This window comes from Trachurus japonicus, chromosome 2, assembly GCF_045865225.1.
Source record: "Trachurus japonicus isolate A0001 chromosome 2, Traja_1.0".
NCBI lineage: Eukaryota > Metazoa > Chordata > Actinopteri > Carangiformes > Carangidae > Trachurus > Trachurus japonicus.
In genome coordinates, this window is record NC_140908.1 from 12,970,522 (window position 1) to 12,997,186 (window position 26,665).

The 26,665-nt window shown below is 40.8% G+C and overlaps 2 protein-coding genes across 2 annotated transcripts in view; one reads left to right on the top strand and one right to left on the bottom strand.

The window, feature by feature from the left end:
* Positions 1-3,413: 3,413 nt before the first annotated feature.
* LOC146990942 (PI-PLC X domain-containing protein 1-like) lies at positions 3,414-6,571 on the top strand. The gene is made up of 7 exons (XM_085803486.1): positions 3,414-3,657; positions 3,810-3,946; positions 4,551-4,676; positions 4,763-4,918; positions 5,077-5,189; positions 6,051-6,121; positions 6,221-6,571. Exons 1-7 carry the CDS (start codon positions 3,555-3,557, stop codon positions 6,508-6,510), a joined length of 996 nt encoding a protein of 331 aa, XP_085659612.1. The 5' UTR covers positions 3,414-3,554; the 3' UTR covers positions 6,511-6,571.
* Positions 6,572-12,420: 5,849 nt separating this feature from the next.
* Positions 12,421-26,665, bottom strand: part of LOC146990943 (inactive dipeptidyl peptidase 10-like) — a 49,617-nt gene continuing 35,372 nt past the window's right edge. Inside the window, exons 18-27 of the mRNA XM_085802135.1 lie at positions 26,351-26,449; positions 24,462-24,531; positions 21,339-21,467; positions 20,703-20,768; positions 19,937-19,991; positions 18,738-18,837; positions 18,049-18,107; positions 15,818-15,890; positions 14,887-14,960; positions 12,421-12,692 (exon numbers count right to left, since the gene is read on the bottom strand). Of these exons, the coding sequence (XP_085658261.1) occupies positions 12,543-12,692; positions 14,887-14,960; positions 15,818-15,890; positions 18,049-18,107; positions 18,738-18,837; positions 19,937-19,991; positions 20,703-20,768; positions 21,339-21,467; positions 24,462-24,531; positions 26,351-26,449 (875 nt within the window). The 3' untranslated portion in view covers positions 12,421-12,542. The remainder of the gene's footprint in view (positions 12,693-14,886; positions 14,961-15,817; positions 15,891-18,048; positions 18,108-18,737; positions 18,838-19,936; positions 19,992-20,702; positions 20,769-21,338; positions 21,468-24,461; positions 24,532-26,350; positions 26,450-26,665) is intronic.

Below are 26,665 nucleotides of genomic sequence, written 5' to 3' on the forward strand. Positions count from 1 at the left end.
GGTATGCTGAAAACTAATAAACTCAATTTGAAGCTTAAATGATTGTGATGTGTGATGTGTTTATTTTATAGAAAAAATGATTGAAAAAGTTGTTGGTAGCTGAATTGTTAGCTACAGTATAGGCTGCGTGTACAGGATGTAAAACTCTTGGAGGTTTTTAATTTTTAGATGATTTATTTCAAAATTGAAAACTGTAACTGTGACATTGGATACACATGATGCTATCCCCTTATTCTTCAAAGAAAAATCAAAGTCAGTATCCACTAGGTGGCACAGTGAGAATGAAGTGACTAGTACTGTAGGTGAAAGTTTGCTGGAGCAATAAATGTTTGATTGATTTTATAATTCTATCTGCCTCAGCCTGGGGTGCGTTTATCGTCGTGGCAACCTCTGAGGCCAGAACCACAGCTGAGACCAATTGATTAATCGGGGACTCCTCTGATATCACTGCAGTTAATCTACTGCTGACCCCCATCTCCCATACATTTATATGAAGTCTCTGTAGGCTATAGAGATTGCCAAGACACGTGACCAACTGGGCGGCAACGTCATCAGAAACGCAAAGGATTGTGGGTATCTTTGGCCAATTTCCCCCGATCTACATAGCGCGCTAGACATGGACAATGTAAATAATAACAAAAGTACAATAAAAAACAGAATTAACTGGCACAATGCAGCGGGCAAAGGAAAACAACAAAGAACCATACCGCCTAAAACTAAATCCAGCCGCAAATAAACGATACGAGGACAAAATAAAGACAATCAAAGGGCTGGATCCCTATGAACATGGTGTGGTCCGCTGACATTAACCTGCTGCCCAACTTCCAGCACCCATATATATATAATTATTACACGGCTCTATTAAATGCTGCTCTGATTGGTCCAGCGCTGCGTTCTGCGGTCTGTTATTTCTGTATAACGGACCTTCGTCATGTATAACAGACCGTTGCTAGGGACGCCGCTCTGATCAGCGCAGCACAGAAAAGAGAAACTATGCAGGATATTTACCTTGTGTTTCATTTTTACCGTCATTAAACAGCGTCGGACTAATAGTGATGTTAGAGATAAATGACTTGTAACTTGTTACAAGGAGAGTGGAGGCTCCTTCCACATCGTGGCTGGAAACCAGACCTGCTGATCAGAGCCTCTGACCCGGTGTCAGCTCTCCTCTCGTCTCGGTGCAGCTGGCACCGCGGCTCCGCGACACAAACGCACCCCGTAAACAGTAAAGTTAATCTCTTGTTTATGACAGATACGACTACACACAATACACACATCTTAACACGTGTATGGTAATCTATCGATCCACTGATTGATTATCAAAGGCTTCAAATGCACGAACGGGAGGAGGCTCGGCAAAACAGCGGAAGTGACCCGGTCTTGCAGATTCGCTAAATGCAATTTTAAATCGATGAAAGTCGTATTTTGATCAACATTATGTTTCAAATTAATTATTTCACTCGTAAACCGTGTAATAAGCGGGATAATGTACAGTTGGTCGGTTGTTATGGAGAAATAAACCCCTTCATGTTGAATGAAACCGGGTTCCATACAACCTGTCGGGGTTTATTTCTCCTTAGAACACGGCTCTCTTGAATACTCGATTCTGATTGGTCAATCACCAATATTCTGCGGTGTTTATTTCTCGATAGACCACCGCTGAGCGGACCGTTGCTAGGGACTCCATAGCAACGGCCGACTCTGCATGTCCGGTCACGGCCGCTGTTTTGCTGAGCCTCCTCCCGTTCGTGCATTTGAAGCCTTTGATAATCAATCAGTGGATCGATGGATTACCATACACGTTACGATGTATTGTGTGTAGTCGTACCTGTCATAAACAAGAGATTATGGGGTGCGTTTGTGTCGCGGAGCTACAGAGAGGAGAGGAGCTGTGACACGGTCAGAAGTTCTGATGCAAGTTTACTTTTCAGCAACGATGTGGAAATAAGGAGCCTCCACTCTCCCTGTAACAGGTTACAAGTCGTTTATCTAACATCACTATTAGTCTGAAGCTGTTTAATGACGGTAAAAATGAAACATAAAGTAAATATCCTGCATACTTTCTCTTTTCTGTGCTGCGCTGGTCAGAGCGGCGTCCCGAGCAACGGTCTAATTTTACATGAATAAAATCTCTTTTTATCATTATTTTGTGTTACATTATTGAATGATTTAGTTGTAGGCCGTGTTCTAAGCGGGATAATGTATAGTTGGTCGGTTGTTATGGAGAAATAAACCCCTTCATGTTGTATGAAACCCCTCCGCTTCGCGTCGGGGTTCCATACAACCTGTCGGGGTTTATTTCTCCATAACAACCTCCGAACTATACATTATCCCTTACATAACAACCTCCGAACTATACATTATCCCTTACTTATATGGTACTAAATGTAACTTTTTGCCCTGTCTATCGTGCGAACGACTGTTGCAGTTCACAACACAGCAGGTTGATGGCATCTTCAAACCAGAGCAGTAGATATTTGAAACTAGCGTTCTTGCCTCCACAAATTCAAAGTCTGGCGCGTTTGTTTGTGCCAAAGTTTCCCACAATGCTTTGCGTTCCCCGCCGGGAATACGTCATGATGACGACACGCTGGCAATCTCCATGGCAGTGTTTCTCAACCTTGGGGTCGGGACCCCATGTGGGGTCGCCTGGAATTCAAATGGGGTCACCATAATCTAGTCTAGTCTAGTAATTGAAAAAAAAATTACTGATAAAAATATATATTTTAACTGATTATTATTCTTTTTTAAATAATGATTAAAAACACCACACACAATCTTAAACAACTGTATTCTATACTTTCACTTTCTCGAATATAAATCGAGTTCAAATAAATAAAAAATATCTGAGCTGGCAGCCGTGATCGCGGGGTCACCAGATATTTGTGATGTCAAAATGGGGTCACGAGCCAAAAAAGGTTGGGAACCACTGGGCTATGGTACAGTCACAAACACCCTATTTCTGGGGGGAATTTTCAAGAACCCAAAGATCACAAGACAGTAGTAGCATTAGTATTTTACATTATTTTTATATATATATATATATATATATATATATATATATATATATATATCAGTACTTTCTACTCTTTACATTTCCCCAAAAAGACTTGTTAATTTTAATATTTTTTATTTTTTTATTTTTTAATTTCCAAATGCTTAGGCTATTACTTTTAATAATACTTTAACTTCTACTCAAGTAAAGAATCTAGGTACTTTTGCCATCTCTAAAAACCATAGAGGTAAAAACTAGGACAAGTCTGTACCAGTCCAGTAAGAAATGCCCAATGTTGTAGTAATTCACTTTGACCACAAGATGGCGGCATTCAGCAGCATTTAATATGAAATCTGGCTGAATGCTGCTGCTGTCTTGATTATTGAAAAAGGGGGAAAAAGAAGAAGTGTCACATGACAATCGTAAACCCGGAAGACTTTGTAAACAAACGCTGTTTCGAGTTCAAAACAAGGAAACGGAGCATGTTAAACCACTGTAGCATGACGAAGTAAGAGGAAATAACAGCGACATACTGTACATATCTCATGTGACTGTGAACATGGAGGACGAACAGCGGCAGCAGCTCGGAGGGAACCCGGACTGGATGTCCAGTCTGCCGGGGGAGCTGCTGGATGTCCCGCTGTGGGACCTGGCCATCCCCGGTAAGACTAACTGATATCCTATAATAATAAATAGGAGTAACTTACCTTTAAAAGCGTGTTCATATCATTTTTTTCTTCCATTATCAACTTCTCAGCAATAAAAATTACTGCGTGGCCATAAATATTTGGACATGTGTGTCTTGTGTCCATAGGGAGCCATGACAGCATGTCCTTCTGTCTGGATGTGTCCTCTCCTGTCCTGAAGTCAGAGCCCTGTCTCCTCAGAGTCATAGACAAGCTGCTGCCCTGCTGGGCCCGGCCCTGTGTGTCCCGCTGGGCCACCACACAGGTAAAGGGCCAGTGCCACAAACAACAGAGGCCCAATAGAGGCTGGGATAAGCCTCAGAAAGCAGTTTAGCAAAGTTTATATAGACCAGGGGTTCTCAACTAGTCTCAGTCTGGGCTCCACATTTTCCCATGGTCATTAACTCGCGACCCACTTTTATAGAATTAAAACCAAGATTTTTTTTTAAAGCCTTTAAAAACTCATTTTGCTCTTTATTGAGCAAAGTGCATTCAGGCCACATTAATAAGAAACTGATATCTTTGCATTCAGAGCAAATTGAGCAAATAATAAGAAACTGAGGAGGAGCATTACAACTGCATGTGTTCACGTGACGCGTGTGCCTTTCAAAATAAGTTATTTTTCATGTGCATTAAATATTATTTACTTTTTTGACCAGCTGTCCGTGACCCATCCAGAACGGGTCCGTGACCCACTTTTGGGTCCCGACCCACCAGTTGAGAACCACTGCAATAGAGGCTGGGATAAGCCTCAGAAAGCAGTTTAGCAAAGTTTATATAGACAATGCATAAGAGTAACACATGATAAATGGATGCAAATGACATTATTTGATAGGGTAACTGCAGCTGTACTTTGTGTGTGTTTGCAGCAATCAGCCCTCAGTGATCAGTGTGATCTTGGGATCCGGTTCTTGGACCTGCGAGTCGCAAGGAAACCGGCTGGAGGCAGCAAATTATTCTTCGCCCACGGCATCTACACACTGATGACTGTCAAGGTGCATGAATTAGATCACCATGAATAAACTGTGATCTTATTCAAAGTGCTGTTTTTTTTCTAACAGCTGTATTTGTCTGCACACAGGAGGCCTTGGATGAACTGGCGACCTGGCTGGACGCTCATACCAAAGAGATTGTGATCATTTCCTGCTCACATTTTGAATCGCTGACTGATGAAGATCACGCCTGGCTGGTGGAGTACATCATCACACTGTTCAGAGAGAAACTCTGCTCCTCACAGGTGCAAAAAAAACACACCGGTTTAATTTTATTCCTATTATTCTACCTTCTTTTTTACAGGCCAATGTTTTTTTTTAATTATCATTTTTTATATGTATCAGAGAGGGTGCTATAGAAATAAAATGATCACTATTAACTCAAATGTGCATGTGTGGGCAGGACACTCCCACTCTGCGTTCCTGCTGGTCCAGAGGTCAGCAGGTCATTGTTCCCTATGGAAACCAGCAGATGGTGCTGCAGCATCCTGAGCTGTGGCCCCAAGTCCCTTACAGGTAAAACACACACAACCTCGTGTCTCTAATATGTCTGAACTGAATACGTTTCACACCGTGTTTTAATTGCTATGTGTTAATTCAAGCAGAAGCTCAGTGTTATCACACACTGCCAGCTTACTCCACCCGCCGACATCGGCCTATTTAGGTGTCTATAACTTCTGCGACACAGCCAGATATTCACATTTAAAGGGATAGTAGCATTTTTTTAAAGTGGGGTTGTATGATCTACAAATAGCCCCTAAGTACTTTAATTGCAGTAGAAGACTCTCTGCACTCCTCCCGTTAGCAACGCCAGCCCATAATAGCCCTGCCCAGAGATTTACAACATACAGTGTTGTGAACAGACCCAAAGAAACGGCCTATTTTCACGGCCTAAAAGAGGTTTTACCTGAAAAAAAATACACAGTTCCATTGTTCACTATAATATAATTTTTTCCAGCCCTTCAAAGTGCAGGAAAAACACAGTTTTTATTTGGACCTAACCAACTCACGTATCCCTCCGCCCAGGGTTAGCGCCCGCCGATCAGCAGTTGGTTAGGTCCAAATAAAAACTGTGTTTTTCCTGAACTTTAAAGTGCTGGAAAAAATTATATTATAGCGAACAATGGAACTGTGTATTTTTTTCCAGGTAAAACCTCTTTTAGGCCGCGAAAATAGGCCGTTTCTTTGGGTCCATTCACAACACTGTATGTTGTAAATCTCTGGGCAGGGCTATTATGGGCTGGCGTTGCTAACGGGAGGAGTGTAGAGAGTCTTCTACTGCAATTAAAGTACTTAGGGGATATTTGTAGATCATACAACCCCACTTTAAAAAAATGCTACTATCCCTTTAAATCAAATAATGTGCTCTGTCTCCAGGTATGCTGACAGCCCAGATCCTAAGAAGGTGATCGCCTATCTGGAGGAGCAGAAACAAAGTGGAAGACCAGGTCGGCAGTAGGAGGAGAAATAAAAATAAACTACACTTTGACAATTTTTATAATACAAGAAAAACTCTTGAATTCAAGGTTTTTTGTTTTTCTCTGCAGCTGGTTTTTACGTGAGTGGCCTGAACCTGACGGAGGACGCCCCGTACGTCCTGCTCCATCCCCTCCAGACCATGAGGAAGATGACTGTGAGGGCTCTCTCTCTGCTGCTGGGCTGGGTGAGCCAGCAGCGCCCGGGGCCCGAGGGGGGCGGGGTCAACATCGTCTGCTGCGACTTCGTGGACGTCGGTCGCTTCTGCTCCCTGGTGATTCACCTCAACTACAAAACCGCTGCCCGTCCCGTCTGCAGGACCGTTACCGTAGCAGCCAACAGCAGCAAGGACCGTTTCTGATGAATCAACCGAGTTTCCTCCTTTTCACTTGAAAATCTCACCCTGTTTACATTGATTTGACCTGCCAAACTGTGAACACAGTCATTGATGACAAACCAGATGATGTGAAAATGCTGCCTCATCATTTTTCTTTTTCACTTTACTGCATGCTGTTTATAGAAATTGGCATTTGGAATTATGTAAAACCAGATTATGTGAATAAACACTTTGTAAATATTATGTTTCATGATATTAATATTCATTTTATATTAATAATTCAGAAATAGTAACACTTTTATGTCCTCAAGGGGGAGCTTAGCTTACTGATAGAGGTTATCAACATGAAAGAACAGCTGAGAAGAGCAGTTTGTTGTGGAGTAAAAAAAATAGTATTCGATTAGAAAAACGAGTGTTAGATTTAGTTTAAAGGGATAGTTCACCCTAGAATGATATTTCGCTCATTATCTACTCACCCTCATGTTGACTAAGGGCTGGAAGAAGTGTCAGAGTCCACCGTCCCTTCTCTGAGTTACAGGGGGTCTCGGCGTAGCAGTGCATGTCCATATAACGGTTGCAAAGGGACACCAGAGCTCTTAGTAAAAAAACACACACAAAAAAACATCCAAATACCTCCATGATGCTCGTATGTAATGTCCGTCTTGTGCTGAAGCCCCAAATTGCGTAATTGTCCCGAAAAAAATTAAATAAGTCTATATTTTAAGCTTGTTTGTAGCGGAAGCTTCTCGAAGCTCCTCTTCCTGGTCCGTCCAAATCTCGCGTGATTCGCAGTAACCGCACTGACGCCGGCGCAAATCACGCAAGATTTGGACGGACCAGGAAGAGGAGCTTCGAGAAGCTTCCGCTACAAACATGCTTGGAATGTGGACTTATTTAATTTTTTTCGGGACAATTACGCAATTTGGGGCTTCAGCACAAGACGGACATTACATACGAGCATCATGGAGGTATTTGGATGTTTTTTTGTGTGTGTTTTTTTACGAAGAGCTCTGGTGTCCCTTTGCAACCGTTATATGGACATGCACTGCTATGCCGAGACCTCCTGTAACTCAGAGAAGGGACGGTGGACTCTGAGAATTCTTCCAGCCCTTAGTCAACATGAGGGTGAGTAGATAATGAGCGAAATATCATTCTAGGGTGAACTATCCCTTTAAAGATTAAAAAAGCAAAAGAACATCATGAGGACATCCCTCCTTTCAACTGAGCTCTCTGTAATATTAACATGTACGTTAAAGGCTTGGATGTGAAAAGACAAACATTACTTGCATGAGAACATGGATTTTTTGCATCATAGTGAGGGGAATAGCACTGGGAGTTGCTGGCAGTTCTTCAAATCTCCTTGATATTGTCTTGCACTATAATGTGCCACCATGGAACTGTGTATTTTTTTTCAGGTAAAACCTCTTTTAGGCCGTGAAAATAGGCCGTTTCTTTGGGTCTGTTCACAACACTGTATGTTGTAAATCTCTGGGCAGGGTTATTATGGGCTGGCGTTGCTAACGGGAGGAGTGCAGAGAGTCTTCTACTGCAATTAAAGTACTTAGGGGCTATTTGTAGATCATACAACCCCACTTTTTAAAAAAATGCTACTATCCCTTTAAGCCATGTTTTAGGTAGGCTTATAGATGAAAAAAACTCAGAAACTGTAGGAATAACGCTGTTTGAGGACACAAAACAAGAAGTAAATATAGCTCCTTCATTGTTCTTTAATATTAAAACAGCCAAAAAATACAACAAGCTTTGTTTTAGTAACCCCACATTCACAATATCCACCCCACCCCGGAGGAAAACCAAGTTAAATTCACAGTACAAACCCCAACAGAGACACCGACCATGACTCCACACACTGATACTTTAAACTGGACTCTGATGGTACAAAGCAACAGAAGCTGATCTCAGAACAGATAGACGTAGGGATGGGATGGCGTTGCATCAGCTGCTGCTGCTGCTGCTGCTGCTGCCAGATGCAAAGAGCTCCGTGTTTCATCTTTAAATGAATTATGAGAGTGTAGCCGTATCCAAGGATACCAAAGACGTTGGCATGGTGACGGATTGCTAGCCTAGTGTATGTTAGGGGGGGATTATCACCAGAGTTCATACACTGCAAAAATTCAAAATCTTACCAAGAATATTTGTCTTAATTCTAGTCAAAATAAATCTCATTCTACTTAAAATAAGACTCATCACATTAAAAAGCAGCTTGTTTTTAGACACTTTTTACTTCTTTCAAGCAAATTTTCACATGGAATAAGTAGAAAAAATCTGACAGTGGAGCAAGTTTTTCTTCCTTATTACAAGCACAAAAAACTTACTTTCACTGGCAGATTTTTCTACTTATTTCAAGTGAAAATTTGTTTGAAACAAGTGAAAATGATCTAAAAACAAGTTAATTTTTCTGTGATGAGTCTTATTTTAAGTGGAAAGAGATTAGTTTTGACTAGAAATGAGACATTTTGACAAGAAATAAGACAAATATTCTTGGAAAGATGTAGAGTTTTTGCAGTGTACCAACTCTCGTGGCCGTGGTTTCCTTCTGTTTTTCTTCTTTTTGCTAATATCGGCTGTGGAAATGAAAGAAGTCCAGACAGTGGACACGAGTCGTCCCCTCAGCACCGAGGACATTCATCACTGTGATTAACGGCACTCGTGTGCGGCCGACCGTGTTGGTCTGAATCACCCTCGCACCCATAATCACAGTGAAGAGCGCTCCGAGGCCCGGCGTCGTCACAACACTGCTGATGCCTTTTCAGTGTTTCCAAAATGCATTGTAAAGCAAAAATACATTTTTAAGTGAAGGGAGCAATTGCACTTGAAATAATTTACCCCGACTGTGGAGGGACATTTCAATTAATGATGTTTTTTTACATGAGAGATGAGAAATGATGCACCACAAGTGGCAGGTTTGTCCTCACATAAGGGCGTTTGCTTTGTTAAAAAAAAAAAAAAAGGAGGAAGGAGAAAGTTTTACCCCAAACATATAGAAAAGAACGATCTAAAATCAGTTTGTCAATAATCTCATTTAAATCCTGCAACTGTGAAACAACAAAGTTAAGTGGAATGGGACAAAGTTTAAAGCAAAAACAACATTTAAATTAAATCAATATATTATCAAATGGTGAATGTGCTTGTCATAATAATGGCCCTATATATTCAGCACCTTCACTTTCTCTATTAATTATTGATTTAAATATAGATTCAATGAGATTAAGTGCTGCAGGCTGCGTTGAGCTGCTGTACAACCTCTGGGAGTAAGGTAAGCAGCCTGACAGGCAAAACCCAGGGGGGGAAAACAAAAGAAAAGTCTGACAACTCACTTAAATATAACTCAGATTTCACCAGCATCCAAGTAACATCGGAGCAAAAGAAAGACATGATAAATAGAAATCAATCAGAGAAATAAATAAATACAAAAATAATATATAAATAAATAAATCCCACTTGAAACATTCACAACTCTCTGTACAAAATCGCACAACGGAGTCTGAACTTCAGTTTGCTCCACGTTTCACTACGACGTCCTGTACAGGTGAATCACTCACAGATGAAGCAGTAAAGTGACAGGGAAGAGGACATGAAGGTCGAGAACGAGAAACCACAACTACAAGAAAAAAAGAAGTCCTTGATGTCAAACGGTTCAGGCGATCTGCATGGAAACTAAACTTCTCAGTAGTTTAGAGAACGAGCTTGTGATCGATATAACAGGCTGCTAAAAAAACCAAAAAAACATCTAATAACAGACAAACTCTTTGTCCTGACAGTCTGTATGTGGTTTAGGTAAATACCTGGGGCCTGTGCTACGAAGCAGGTTCAACATAACCCAGGTTTCCCAGTCTGGGTATGAGCCGGTTCAGTCTGCAGCATCTGACCGATCCTTACTAATGAGGAGCAGACACTAATTCTGCAGCGATATGAAATCTGTCAAATCATGGAACAATCTTCCAACTAATCTGAAACTTTGTACAGACTTCAATGTTTTCTCTCTGTTTTCTTTTTAACCTTGGCAAAGTGTGAAGTATTTTAATAACTGTATGTTTTGTTAACTGATATGAAATAGGCCTATGTCCTGAGTGTTTGTGATGTGTGAGAGGGTGTATATGCACATGTGTATGGATGTTTAGAACGCTATGTAAATTGATAATTCTTACTTTTCTATCGTTCTTATTCGCCTGCCCAGGGACTACGGATGGAAAGTAGCTAGTAAACTAAATCCGGTACAAGGCATCTCTTCTCATCTCGAGACTAATGTTATTTTGTACATTGTCCCTGATACAAATAAACTTATTAAACTAAACTAAACTAAACTAAACTAAACTAAACTGAAAGATCAGATCCAGACAGACAGTAACACAGTCACTGCAGAGATTTAGACTACTGACTGTGTAAATGCCTCAGTTCGTAGGCTTAGAGAATCACTGCTCCATCACTATGGGTCTGTCTGACTGACTCTAATCATATTTGTGTAGCCTGTTCCTCTAGATTGGCTTGTTGCCAATGAGTTTAGTTTTTTTTTGTTTGTTTTTATGACAATTTGTGCATCCAACAGATCTGATTGGTCAGGAGGTGGAGAGCTTTTATACACGGCGATGTCAATCTGGAACAGAACCTGCTCCGGATCAGGTTGGCTGTTCAGCATCAGTTACCATGGAGATGTATCTGTTTAGCTTAGCGGGCGGAGTGGGCGCCCCGGTTCGATTCCACCGGTGGCCCTTTGCCTCCCCATTTCCTGTCTCTCTACAGCTGTGATTTCAATTAATGCCATGATATACATACATATATACATACATATAGATTAGAGGTGGGAGAAAAAATCGATTCACATAAATATCGCAATATCTTTTTTGACGATTTTTAAATTGATTTTTTTTTAAAAATCGATTAAAAAAAAAAAAAATAACAATTCAAAACAAAAAAAATTCTTTTTTTAAAAAAATATTGTGCAATGTGCATTTGCTAACCCAGGTTTTGAAAAGGGTTTAAGTTCACTTTATAATGGAGTATGTTAATTTATAGGCTCCTACAGTATTTGTGTGCAGATAAATGTTAAAAATGCTAAAGACTAAAAATCGAGAGAATCGGCAATATCGTAGAATCGCAATTTAAATCCAATCGCCATCCAAAAAATCGTAGAAGAATCGAATCGGGAGAAAAGCATATCGTCCCAGCCCTAATATATATATATAAGAAAAGAAAAAAGAAGTAAACCGCTGTTGTAGTACGGAGGAAAAAAAACAAGTAGCAGAATCGTGCTTCATAGTACAGGCCCCTGGTCGGTTACCATGACACCAGGTGTTCAGGGTCTTTAAAGGTAGAGTCTTGAGTTTCGTTCGTTGCGGCGCTCAGAGATGACATCATCCAGGTCAGAGGTCAGCAGGTCGACCTACAGACCCCGGATGTTGATAACAGCTAACCCCGGACTCAGAGGGGAATAGCACTAGCCTATCAGAACTAAATATTGGTGAAATGAACAAGTTTCTCTGCAGATAATGTGTTATTTAGAGGCTGTAGACTCACATTATACGGATATACGCGCCTCTCGGCTGGAGCTCATTTCGACTTGTAATGACACCAAAGTTATCTGGGTGAGTAAATGATCGTATTTTATGCTAGAAATAAGATCCAGATTGTAAAAAATGGAAATTCCCCTTTACACCAATGCTGCTAAACTGTTGAAAATTTGTCCTCATTTCACGAATTTCGTTGTGGACGCTGCTAAAAGTGTCAGTGCATGTTTAGAAACCGCCAAACTCTGAGTTTTGCTACTTAGCGCCCCCTACAGGTGGAAACCGCATCACGACATCACATCTGAACGTTTTAGGCTTATTTCTACTGAGATGATTCATGATGGAGTCTGATATGTTGAGGAGAAGCTTGTTTTGTCCATCAAATATTGTGCTGCAGTTAGAAAACACACACTCACACACACACACGCGCGCACACACACACACACACACACTCAAATCAGGCTACAGATGCTCATAACACACAAACAGACACACACACAGCTGTGGACGCGGCCCAGCTGCCATCCATCCTTCTCACTCGCCGTCGTCATCGTCGTCGCCGTCGCTCTGTTGGCTGAGTAACGATGACACGTCGAGCAGGCAGCCTCGGAAGTAACCAATCAGGGAGTGAGTCAGCTGGACCCGGCTGCGCTGAGACAGGAAGTGTCCCTCGTCCGGATAAATCTGGAAATAGACGGAAAAACAAGAACAAGGGATGAGAAGAAGCATTCAGACACGATGCGTTCAGAGGCACAAGGACGATTCAGATGTTTTCAGTCTATTCAACCAGATGTGAAATAAGGTTTTACAAGATCAAGGATGGTAAAAAATGAATAACAACCATTCAATAGCAAATTTAAAACTGTACATTTTCAGATGTGTGAATGTAAAATTTCTAGGGCCGGGACTTTAACGCATTAATTACGATTAATTAACTACACAAAAATTAACGCGTTAAAAAATTAATGCATTTTAATCGCACTTATTAAATGTTTTTTTTTTTTTTTTCTCACGTGTGTCTACGTGCGGTGCACCTGCACGCGAGAGAGGCGGCAGTTTGAGAGGCTGACTGGCGGAGATGAGAGCTGGTGAAACGCTAGCATAGTTATTTAAAACACCATCTCTGATCTCTGCCTGCACATAGATACACAGACAGGGGCGCACGCTAAATGCGCTATATAGCGCTAATTGCTCAGCTGCAGCGCTATATCTTTGCATCTCATCTCATTATGATAGGACTTCACCCTCAGAGCTCTGTCTTCAGACTGTCCTGACCTGTCCCTGAACATCACACAGGGACAACATGGAGCTGCCTGTGTGATTGGTTACTGAGTTTTATTAATGTTTACATCAGGCTGAGTTCAACAAATCAGTTTATGCTACTGTGATTTAAGTAGCCTAGTTAAATACTACAGTAATCATCATAGTGTATTGGAAGGAAAGACCATTTAATCTGTATGTATCAAATATCATTAATGAATTAATCGATAATTTGCATCCCTAGTCTGTTGGTCTTGGTTAAGTACCACCTTGAATGCTTAAAGACCCACTCCCGTGAAAATCGTGTTTTTTGAGCTTTTCACATGTTCCTGTGGCATTTTTCTTGTGTTAGAGCACTTATCAGCAGAAAAGGAAGTGCAAAATTGCATTTCTGAGTTTTTCTGCCTTCAAACTGCTGTGAACCAATGGCAGACTCAAACTGGCAGTTTCAGAGAGACTGGAGCTGACGTGTCACAGCTCCAGGGGAGGGCACTAGTGCTACAAGCTCCCGCCCCGCTCTGCATCTGGCTCAGAGGTGAAAGGCTTGGTAGCTCGGTGTAGCTGTCAAGGTATAACAGGTATAGCTCACCTGGTAGAGCAGCTTGCACCATGAGCAAGGACTATGCTCCAGTCTGGGATCGAATCCCAGTGTGGAGTTTTACATTAAATGCGCTGAATCTGTAATTGTACAATGTCCAGCTGTCAGCAACCGGGGGGTGGGGTGCGAGGAGGTGGCTGGGCGGGTGCAAAACAGCGCAGTCTCCGCCCACCCCCCAGAGGTGAATTGCTAATGTGCATGGCTAATGAGCTGGTTTTAAAATGGCCGAAAAGGGTCGCGGGAGTGGGACTTTAACTGATATGAAATAGGCCTATGTCCTGAGTGTTTGTGATGTGTGAGAGGGTGTATATGCACATGTGTATGGATGTTTAGAACGCTATGTAAATTGATCATTCTTACCTTTCTATTGTTCTTATTCGCCTGCCCAGGGACTACGGATGGGAGTGGGACTTTAAGCTTATGTATTCAGTCATTCAATGGTATACTAAAATCCATGTGGAAAAAAAATGCTTCTCACTGTTCTCAGGTCAAATATTTATATGCAATTAAAATGCGATTAATTGCGATTAATTAATTACAAAGCCTCTGATTAATTCGATTAATTTTTTTAATCGAGTCCCGGCCCTAAAAATTTCACAATAAAGTTAAAAGTTAGGCCTGATAAGAAAAGTTTGGCTCTGTACACCTGGATTAAATTTTTATTTTCTGCTTTAGACAAAAGATACTCGAGGCGTTGTTTGGCCTCTACGATACTTTATGAATAATTGAAGACAAGACGCTCCAGCCGGCGTGTCAATCAAACACGCTTCAAAATCACACAGCTTTTCCAAAGATGCCAAATCGGTAAAATTGAATATTTCCATCCGACCGAGATAAACATCATGAAGCTTTAAAGGAGATTTGGAACAAGTTGATACAAAACAACTTTCTCATGAGAAAGTGAAACTATTTCTTTAAGGGGAAGAAGAAGTTGAGGTTCTTTTCTGATATTTTTTGTCTTTTTTTTTTGTCTCCGGTTGTTTTTTTTAATACTTTTTATCCGGGCTGCACAGTGTTTACCTGCATAGTGTAGTTGGCTCCGATCTTTATTAAGTGTTTGATGAGCTCTGCTGAGTGCTGGAAGTGAACGTTGGCTGCAGAGAGAACGACAAAAACGCGCCAGTTAAGCAGGGCCGTTGTATATGGGAGAAAGGTGATGATAACTCTAGGGGCCCAGCGCCCAGTGGGGCCCATAAAAAACCCCAGTAGTCTAATCTTTGTATGACTGAATTATTCTGCGTAAGACCCTGACTAATACTCATAGTACACTGTAAAAACTCAACATCTTTCCAAGAATATTTGTCTTATTTCTTGTCCAAATGTCTCATTTCTAGTCAAAACTAATCTCTTTCCACTTAAAATAAGACTCATTACCTAAAAATTAACTTGTTTTTAGATCATTTTCACTTAAATTCACAATAAATAGAAAAATCTGCCAGTGAAAGTACGTTTTTTGTGTTTGTAATAAGAAAGAAAAACTTGCTCCACTATCAGATTTTTTCTACTTATTCCAAGTGAAAATCTGCTTGAAAGAAGTAAAAAGTGTCTAAAAACAAGCTACTTTTAACATGATGTGTCTTATTTTAAGTATAATGAGATTTGTTTTGACTAGAAATAAGACAAATATTCTTGGTAAGATACTTGAGTTTTTGCAGTGTAATGCTGCATTAGCATCAAAACAAAGAAGGCTAAATAAAAAACGATAATACATACGTAGTCTAAGAAAAAAAAGGAAAAGTTAGGGGGAGGGGCCCACTTTAGTATTCTTTAAGGGGGCCCAGAATTCCTAGCAACGGCCCTGCAGTTAAGTGTTTGCTGCATAAAAGGTGAAGGTTTAGGGCTCGACAGCAATGCTCATTTGAAGAACACACATTAATGGTTACAGAGAAAATGACATCCTGTGTTGTACATTACAGTATGTTGGAATGAATGGAAATCAATGTCTCCGTACCGTCGGCGGTGCCGTGAGCCAGGAGCAGAGTTCCTCCCTGCAGACCTTTCATCTTGGACAGGACTTTGGACTCCTGGACACGCAGAGAAATAGACGTTATTTAAAAAGCAGGTAATATAATAATGCAGAAATACAAATTTAACATCCAGAATCATCATCAAATTAATAATAATGACAAAATAAAACTATAAACATTTCTCTTTTCATGTGCTTATAGCTGAGCTCTTTTTAATAACTTTAAACTTTATCTATTTTCTTTTATTTTACTTTTTTATTCTTCTTTGCTCCTGCTTTTAACTCTGTGTTTTTTGTTTTTATGCTGTTCTTTTTTTAAATTTTATTTTTATTTAAAAATGTTTTGTCTTTATGTAAAGCACATTGAGTTGCCTTGGTATGAAATGTGCTATATAAATAAAGATGCTTTGCCTTTCCTTAAACATATGTATAGTCTCTAACTGTGTCTTAAAGTAAGGAGAATTTGTTAAAAAATAATAATAAAACAATGGAAATGACCAAATAAAGCTGGAAAACAAGAATTTATTCATCAATAGGAAACAGTCTAAAAAAGCACTGGCATCAGGAAGTGAAGTCCAGTGACAGAAGAAGCTGTCAGGTAATATAATAATGCAGAAATACAAATTTAACATCCAGAATCATCATCAAATTAATAATAATGACAAAATAAAACTATAAACATTTCTCTTTTCATTTGCTCATAGCTGAGCTCTTTTTAAACTTTAAATTTGATCTATTTTCTTTTATTTTACTTTTTTATTCTTCTTTGCTCCTGCTTTTAACTCTGTGTTTTTTGTTTTTATGCTGTTCTTTTTTTTTTTTTTAATGTTTTGTCTTTATGTAAGGCACACTGAGTTGCCTTGGTATGAAATGCGCTATATAAATAAAGTTGCCTTGCCTTTCCTTAAACACATGTATAGTCTCTAACTGTGTCTTAAAGTAAGGAGAATTTGTTAAAAAATAATAATAAAACAATGAAAATGACCAAATAAAGCTGGAAAACAAGAATTTATTCATCAATAGGAAAAAGTCTTAATAAAAAACAGTAATAATCAGTTGAGCTTTATCATTGATGAGTCTGATTTCACCCCATTATCATAATAATAATAATAATTAAAACTCTTATTTTTGATGCTGATTGAAGAAATGGTTCTTTTCTTTTATTTGTTTTGGTGAAATATTGGATAATTCAGCATCCTGCTCACACACACACACACATGGAGTAACTTGTATTTTCCTGTGAAACAAAAACATCCAGACTGCACACTGACTGGAGCTGTTAAAGTGGAGGATATCTCAGCCTCTCACGCCCATTATTCACTTTCCCCCCGCTGGGATTCAAACGGGACAATTTTCCGGCCACAGTCGGCCGCCGCCGCACATCAACGCCCACGCGATTTTTTTACAACCTGTTCCTTTAGTCTCTGAGAACAGGGTGAGTGATGCTGCCCCGCTGATTATTGTCTGATCGAATCGTGCCACATTCACTGTCATAAAAATAGCGTCCTCTGGCCCAGTTCTCGGCAGCCCACTTAGAGAGGAAAACACAGCCTGCGACCTTCACTTAGATGAAACTGTGTATTTGTTCCCATCCTTGTGTTTTTTTGTTTTTTTTTCTCCTTTCTCCGCTGTTGTAAACACAGGATTTTGGAAGCGTTGACTAAAAAAAAAAAAAAAAACGCTGGTGGCCACATTTTCTCTTCTGGGGGTTGTTTTGTTTGTGAAGCGAACCAAAGCGGAGCGCACACGGCTCAGAGCGCGGTGTGACCTCCACTGGGCCAGAAGAGATTTGGTGGAAAAAACACTGTTAAAAAGTAGAAAATAAAAATCCCTCACTTGTCATTGGACGACACTGAACTGCACTGTTTTTATTTAGAAACCGTGTACCAGCCTCACAACAACTACACATGATGCACATGAACTAAACTAGAACACAGACTGAATGAAAACTAATTAAAATACATGTATTTCATCATGTCAAAAACAATAACTTTTTTTCAAATGACGATGATTTGTTTGTTGCCATGGAGATGTGTCAGAGTAATTGAGTTTAATTGGGCCCCTAAACAACATTTTTCCATCTGAGCTCTGTATTGATGAACTCCCGTGTCAGTCAATAACCTACAGTACTGTACATCGAACATTTTGCGTCTGGTCGGTGGGAAGAAAAAGATAAAGATTCAAGATGTAAAGAAATAAATGACTAAATAACTGACCTGGGATCTGCTCTCTTCCGTCGAAGGCAAACCAAAGTATCGTTCAGAGAACGCTGAAGCTGGAAGACAGAAAACAAACAGGCTTCAGATTCCACCTGTCCAGACTAGAAACACAAATTAAAGGAGAATTCTGGGGAAATAAAAGCAGTTCTATTCATATTGATGCTTTTCCCCCCATCCAAAATAATTTTTTCCTCCTAAATCCATGTTTTCCTCGCATTTTTGTCTTTGTTGATATAGAAACAGTCCCAAGCTTGACAGTCGACTAGTAAGGTCTACCCAGGAAACATAAAAACACATGTTACTGTAACACTGATCTCTCATATTAACGGAGTTATACACACTCAGTGTTGTGTGGTAAGGCACTAGTGGATGTTGCAAAGCATTTGTAGTGATATTTTGAGCATTTTATAGAGGCCAAAGTCGCCGTTAGAAGAACTGCCCCCATTACTTTGCTGTTTAAATGCTTTCTAGAGCAGCTAGTAGGAGGAGAGCTAGGTTTTTTAAAGATTTTTTCCTATGGTCACACTCAGGGACCTACTGTAGAGCTGTAGAGCGTTACTTAGAAAATGACTGGAATTCTCCTTTAAAACAGGGTCGGCTGTGTTTTCAGTAGCTGAAAATGCTGGAAACATAGCAGTACTGTAGTTTATTAATCTCTGAGGAGGAGGAGGCTGTGATTGGCTCACCGTACAGGGACCAGTCGATGACGGGGGCCTGGGCCGCCGCGCATCTGATCAGCCTCTCCGGGGCCTTGAGCATCATGAGGGTGAGGAAGCCGCCGTAGTCCTGACACAGGAGACACAGTAACCCAGATTCATTCACACTTCACACTGACGTCTAACTAGATATCAAACACACAGCCAGGGCCGTTGTATAGGGGAGAAAGGTGATGATAATTCTAGGGGCCCAGCGCCCAGTGGGGCCCATAAAAACCCCAGTAGTCTAATCTTTGTATGACTGAATTATTCTGCTTAGACCCTGACTAATACTCATAGTACACTGTAAAAACTCAACATCTTTCCAAGAATTTTTGTCTTATTTCTTACTTTTTTTGCTCTGGGGTGTTGTCACGTGAGGACGCTGATTGGTGCCGAGGTTATTTATACCGCCTCCTCCCTCACACACACCTTTAGAACCTGACGAAGGTCTCAGGACCGAAACGTTGTTCAATAAAACCTCTGCAAGTGATGACAGTGTGCGGGAGCTTTTTCTCATGTTACTCGACCACCTGGTCTTCTCCTACGCACCTGTCCGTCCGTGCCGGTGTGCACAAGTTTCAGCCTGGTCTTATTTCTTGTCCAAATGTCTCATTTCTAGTCAAAACTAATCTCTTTCCACTTAAAATAAGACTCATCACCTAAAAATGAACTTGTTTTTAGATCATTTTCACTTGTTTCAAACACATTTTCACTTGAAATAAGTAGAAAAATCTGCCAGTGAAAGCAGGTTTTTGTGCTTGTAATAAGGAAGAAAAACTTGTTCCACTATCAGATTTTTTCTACTTATTCCAAGTGAAAATCTGCTTGAAAGAAGTAAAAAGTGTCTAAAAACAAGCTACTTTTAATATGATGTGTCTTATTTTAAGTATAATGAGATTTGTTTTGACTAGAAATGACATTTTGACGAGAAATAAGACAAATATTCTTGGTAAGATACTTGAGTTTTTGCAGTGTAATGCTGCATTAGCATCAAAACAAAGAAGGCTAAATAATAAATGATAATGCATACGTAGTCTAAGAAAAAAAAACTGGAAAAGTTAGGGGGAGGGGCCCACTTTAGTATTCTTTAAGGGGGCCCAGAATTCCTAGCAACGGCCCTGCACACAGCTCTGACATGTGAACAGGTCGTTTCCACCGTTCACACACGGATTAACGGAGAGACGAACCTCGCCGAAGACTCCGACGCGGGTTCGGTCGATGAACGGCAGCGACACCAGGTACCTGAAGAACACAGAGAGAGTTGCACTTTTAAAGTTTCTCATCATCTGGATGGAAAAAGCTTCAATTTACAGATCATAAACAGTGAGGACGTCAAAGGTTAAAGGTCATTGCTGTGACTGCTCATGTGAGAAGAGGCTGCTGGGAAAAGAAATGAGAAAACACAGCAGAACAACATGGCACCACATGTGTGTCCTTGGAAAAAACAAAAAAAAAACATGTTTTATAGAAATAATTCATAGATTTGATCTGTTTTATTATCTAATCAGGTAATAAATTGATCATTTTCTTTCTTATTTATTTATTCTTGTTTATTCACACAGAGGAAGAAAATGAGCGTATATTCCCATGTGAGAGGTTCTGTCGATTGATGAATCGATGAATAAATTCATAGATTCGGCTTAAGAAAACTAGAAAACCTACACAAAATCCATCCCTAGATGTTTTTTCCCCCCTCCTTTAATGATGTCACACGCTGCATTAATAAAACGCTCCTTCAAACAATGCCTGTCTCTGCTGCATCTTTCCACAAAGGTGTCTCTGAAATTCTGATGAGCTTCGCGGGAAGTCGCCAGGGGAAAAAAAAAACCTCCCGTCTCTTTCCAAATGAATAGAAATCAGAGAGAGAAGGCACAAAGGCAGGCAACTCTCGGAGAAGTTAGAATGACACATGGAGGCTGGAGGAAAAGGTGTGAAGGCGTGTGTGTGACGTACTGCAGAGCTGCTATCTGGTCTTCTGCATCCACCGTGCCGAGCCTCAGGTGGACCTGCTGTAAAATCCTGTGAGGTGACAAGAAAAGAAGAAGAGGGGTCAAGAGTAGGGATGGGCATTTCGAATATTTTTTTTCTTTTTTTTTAAAATCATTAGCGGTGCTTATTTATTAGTCCACACTACATTTTGGTGCCTTCGGTCCTCTCTGCCTCGCATCGTTTCAGGAAATAACTAGGAAGGTTTCAGAATGTTTGTAAACTGAAAACAGATTTTCTAACAGACTTGATGACACCTGAACCAACACAGATTATTGTAAAAGGTTTGAAAGTCCGAGGCTCGATCCAAAAACGCTTTTACACAGCGGAAAATCACGTTGCTTGATCCGATACTCTTTAACACTACAAAAGCCGAACCATGGCATGATGATGTAGTTTGATCCGACACTAGACTGTTGCTCTAACGTGCCGTTTTTTTAATCCTAGGTTAACCGGATAATAAATTCATAACCGGATAGCAGATTGCCTACTCGGGTACCCGGGTAACCGTGCACATCCCTAGTCAAGAGGTCAACAGGTGTAGAATAAAGTGTAGTCTGAAAAGAAGAAACAAAACAAAACAAAAGAAAAAAGTCATGTCACCTTTGACCTCTGAAGCCCGACCCTCTGCCGTCGAGTCGCGCCACGATCACCTGTTCAGATCCCACCAGCACCTGGTCCCAGTCCAGACTGAACTCCTCCGTCACAGCCTGGGCTCCTGGAGAGCTGCCGCTGCAGAAAGTAGACCCTTAGTGATGGACTTTTATTGGTTTTTTTTCTACTGTTTGTGATCTAAAGCGCCAGATTACCCTCTTTACATGACTTTTATTTTGAAATATTGACCCATAAAAACATATCTTTGAATACAGACTGTGTGTATTTCTCTGCTGACTGCAGCTTTGATCTTTTCACTGTGTTATAATACAGAACCTAGAGCTGCTTCATCATCAGAATACAGACTGGAAACTACCTTTATACAACACAGGAGCTTTAATAACCAGCAAATTAGAGCCGCAATCGAAGAATAACCGATTATTAAATTAATCGTCAACTATTTTAACGCTCCTGTTGTCCTCCTGGGTCAAGGAAGGAAGGATGAAAGGAAGGAAGGAAGGCAGCAAGGACGAAGGGAAAGAAGGAGGGAAGGAAGGAAGGAAGGAAGGACAAAGGAAAGAAGGAAGGAAGGAAGGAAGGAAGGAAGGAAAGAAGGAAGGAAGGACAAAGGAAAGAAGGAAGGAAGGAAGGAAGGAAGGAAGGAAGGAAGGAAGGAAGGAAGGAAGGAAAGAAGGAAGGAAGGAAGGAAGGAAGGAAGGACAAAGGAAAGAAGGATGGAAGGAAGGAAGGAAGGCAGCAAGGACGAAGGGAAAGAAGGAGGGAAGGAAGGAAGGAAGGACAAAGGAAAGAAGGAAGGAAGGAAGGAAGGAAGGAAGGAAGGAAGGAAGGAAGGAAGGACAAAGGAAAGAAGGAAGGAAGGAAGGAAGGAAGGAAGGAAGGAAGGAAGGAAGGAAGGAAGGAAGGAAGGACGAAGGGAAAGAATGAAGGAAGGAAGGAAGGAAGGAAGGAAGGAAGGAAGGAAGGAAGGAAGGAAGGAAGGAAGGAAGGAAGGAAGGAAGGAAGGAAGGAAGGAAGGATGAAAGGAAGGAAGGAAGGCAGCAAGGACGAAGGGAAAGAAGGAGGGAAGGAAGGAAGGAAGGAAGGAAGGAAGGACGAAGGGAAAGAAGGAAGGAAGGAAGGAAGGAAGGAAGGAAGGAAGGACGAAGGGAAAGAATGAAGGAAGGAAGGAAGGAAGGCAGCAAGGATGAAGGGAAAGAAGGAAGGAAGGAAGGAAGGAAGGAAGGAAGGAAGGAAGGAAGAGCAAAGGGAAAGATGGGAGAAAATAAGGAAGGGAAAAGGGGAGGAAAGAAAGATGGAGGGAGGGAACAGATTGGGTCAAAAAGGAAGGAAGAAGTAAGGATGAAGGGAAGGAAGGAAGGGAGGGAAAAAGGATTGTGGAAAGAGGGAAGGGAAAAAGGCAGGAAAGAAAGATGGGGGGAGGAAACAGATTCATTCAAGGAAGGAAGAAGGAAGAAAGGGAGGGGAAAAGGATTGTGGAAAGAGTGAAGGGAAGAAAGATGGAGAGAGGGAACAGATCAGGTCAACTGGATCAAAAGAGGAAGGAAGAAGAAGTAAGGATGAAGGGAAGGAAGGAAAGAAAGAAGGGAGAAAGGAAGGATGGAGGAAGGGAACTATTTTAACGCTCCTGTTGTCCTCCTGGGTCAAGGAAGGAAGGATGAAAGGAAGGAAGGAAGGCAGCAAGGACGAAGGGAAAGAAAGAAGGAAGGAAGGCAGGAAGAGCAAAGGGAAAGATGGGAGAAAAGAAGGAAGGGAAAAGGGGGAGGAAGGAAGGAACGGAGGGAGGGAAAAAGGATTGTGGAAAGAGGGAAGGGAAAGAAAGATGGAGGGGAGAAACAGATTCATTCAAGGAAGGAAGAAAGGAAGAAAGGGAGGGGAAAAGGATTGTGGAAAGAGGGAAGGGGAAAAAGGAAGGAAAGAAAGATGGGGGGAGGAAACAGATTCATTCAAGGAAGGAAGAAAGAAGAAAGGGAGGGGAAAAGGATTGTGGAAAGAGTGAAGGGAAGAAAGATGGAGAGAGGGAACAGATCAGGTCAACTGGATCAAAAGAGGAAGGAATCAGAAGTAAGGACGAAGGGACGGAAGGAAAGAAAGAAGGGAGAAAGGAAGGATGGAGGAAGGGAACAGTTTGGGTCAATTTGAACCAGAAATCGAATAATCAAGTAGTTTTTAAAGAAAAAGACAAAATTCTCTGATTCCAGCTTCTTAAATGTGAATATTTCTGGTTTCTTTGTTCCTTTACGAGTATAAACTGAGTCTCTCTTTGGTTTGTGGACAAAACAAGACATTTGAGGACGTCATCTCGTGGTTTGGGAAACACTGATTGACATTTTTCAACATTTTTTAACATTTTATTGACCAAATAACTAATTAATTAATCGTTAGTTGCAGCCCTACAGTACATCCAATGCTCTCTATATTGTTAGTTTTGTATTATGAATCCCATCTTCAGCTCTAAACACATTATATCCTCAACACTAAGCAGATTATCTCTTTATTTCCCTCCTTTTCTCTCAAGTTATTACAGTGTATTTTATTCTCCTTCATCCCAGTGCAGAAGCTTGTTGTTTCCTACCTATGCTGAGTTCGTCTGCAGGTCATGCATCACACTCTGGTAACCATGCTGCACTGGAGGCTACCAGCTCCAGCAGAGTGTGTGATGTGTTTCAGCAATTAAATAATAGAGAAGTCTGTGGACGCCCCCACATTACATCCATATGTAACTACGTACCTCCACTTTTCTATAACTTACTGCAGAGATTTGATTTGGAAGGAACTTCAAAATAAAATGCGAAGATGTGCTGCTTCTAGATAATGTCAGGATTAATGATCGGAGAAAGGAGAGGGAGGGGAAGTCTTACATGCTGTGCACACAAAGAGTTCCACAGGACGTTAACAGCAGAGCTAAATTTACATTTTCTCATCTAACGTCCCTTTTAGTTTCATTTATTAGCAGTGCTGACGTGTAAAAAGGCATTTGAAAGCCCGGAGGTACGGAGGAGCCACGCTTCCACTCTCCGCTGTCCTTAATGAATTTGGCCTTCTAAGCTCGCAGTGGCGCGGCTGAGTGTAAATGAAAAAAATGGAAATGTAATCAAAGAGGAAAGGGCTTACACAATGAGGAGGAGGCCGTAGAGGTAGGACTCGGAGAAGTCAGGGGGGTAGATGAGCTTCAGCGGCAGCTCTGAGCAGAGAGAGAGAGGTTTTATTATTATTAGGATGAATTTACTACTCATTGGTAGAACTAATGCTGTAATGTATATTTTGCTTAACTTTTTTGCCTTTTTTCTTAGGGAAAGGGAACCCCATATACATTTTTTCCTTTTTTCCCTTTGGAAAAGTTGAGTTATTCTTGCTGTCTTCACATTTATAATATTTTTGTGTATTTTTTCTTACTCTCATCTAATATGGTCGACCTGTGTCTTTGATATTTGCCATGCCAATTGATATTTATAGACCTTGTTTTTACTGTGGATTTCTCAGGACCCCACCCACCGGTGTTACTTATCCCATTATCACCCATGGCTGTGAAACTACTTAAAGGAATAGTTCAACATTTTGGCAAATTGGCCCATTGCCATAATCCCTATAGTTTTAGCAGTAGGTTCGTTACCTTTAATTGTCGGTGCAAGCTATTTTTAGAATGACGGAGCAGAGCCGCAAGCTTCTTGGTTTGGAATTTCTTGGTTTCCCTCATCAAACTCATCAAATACACAATCCAACAACTCCACAACGCTCTGGTGGACAAGTTGTGAGCTGCACATTCACCACGCTATGAGATAATAACACAACGTTACCACACAGAGTTGTTTTAGAGGGAAATACAGAGACTGCTTGCTGAAAAACTGTCCCTGAAGGCAACGTGCATCAGCAGTTTTGCATTAATTTACCTCTTGCATGAATTTACTTCTAAAACAACTCCAAGAAAGAAAACCAAGAAATCCCATGAGCCTCCGTAGCGTAGCTCTGAGCAGCTCACGGCTCTGCTCCGCCGTTCTAAAAACAGCTTGCACCGACAATTAAAGGTAACGAACCTACTGCTGTGACTATAGGGATTATGGCAATGGGCCAATTTGCCAAAATGTTAAACTATCCCTTTAAAGAACACCTGAAAGCAACTGCCCTAACTGACCTGACGAAGAGCTAAACGCTCAAAACGTTGTCATTGTCTCTTTTTTATTATGTAGTCCTCTAATAAATGATTGAATACTTTGGGAGCATACAGTGTGGCGAGTCCCCTTCTTTTTGTCATTATTATTATTATTATCACCATCATTTAATATGAACCAGGGCCGTTGTATAAGGGAGAAAGGTGATGATAATTCTAGGGGCCCAGCGCCCAGTGGGGCCCATAAAAAACCCCAGTAGTAACTAATCTTTGTATGACTGATTTATTCTGCGTAAGACCCTGACTAATACTCATAGTAATGGTGCATTAGCATCAAAACAAAGTAGGCTAAATAAAAAATGATAATACACATATGTAGTCTAAGAAAAAAGTGGAAAAGTCAGGGGGTAGGGGCCCACTTTAGTATTCTTTCAGGGGGCCCAGAATTCCTAGCAACGGCCCTGCTATGAACTATGAATATATATATATTATATAACAACTTGCAACTGCCTAATGTCACCCAATCAGTGTATAATGTATAAGAGAGAGAGAGACAGTATAAATGTATATATACTTTTTTATTTTATTTCATTATATTTGATTCTGTGAGTTGTATTCGTTTTGTTTCATTGATTCTTGATGCTTTGGCAATTTAGTTCTTGTAACATTCAGGCCAATAAAGTGAATTTGAATTGAATTGAATTGAATTGAGAGAGAGAGAAAGAGGTCAGGGTGGCAGACAAACACACAAGGACACACAAGTGTAAACAGACACATCACCCTTGTGTCATTCTCCCTTAAAGTGGCTCAATTATCTCACATGGAGCTCACACACACACACACACACACATTCACACACATACGAGTGCAGCTGTTAAGTGCAGAGGGTTCGTACCAAAGTTGTCATTAGTGATGATCCGGACGTCGGTCTGAACCGTCCGTTTAGTCTCCAGCGCCGAGCGCAGGGGGAGGTTGTTCTCCAGGACGAAGTACGCTGCGGAGCCACAAATCACATTTACACACGGCAGCGACTCAGCAGCTGTTCATCAGCTCCAAATCTAACTTCTGTTGTCGACTCAAAAGAGCAGGCCGAGCCTCACACAGCTTTCTTAAAGGCACGGTTTCCATCGGCTCTCTGAGTTATTAAGCCTATTTTTTAGGCCTTTTCTCGAAAATTGCATATCCATAATAAAATGAGTATATCTCTGCA

Excerpts from the sequence above, each read along its gene's own strand:
- LOC146990942 (XM_085803486.1), top strand. The coding sequence starts at position 3,555 with ATGGAGGACGAACAGCGGCAGCAGCTCGGAGGGAACCCGGACTGGATG. Across the intron at positions 4,919-5,076 it reads AGAAACTCTGCTCCTCACAG|GACACTCCCACTCTGCGTTC; the intron begins GTGCAAAAAAAA and ends ATGTGTGGGCAG. Across the intron at positions 5,190-6,050 it reads TGGCCCCAAGTCCCTTACAG|GTATGCTGACAGCCCAGATC; the intron begins GTAAAACACACA and ends CTCTGTCTCCAG.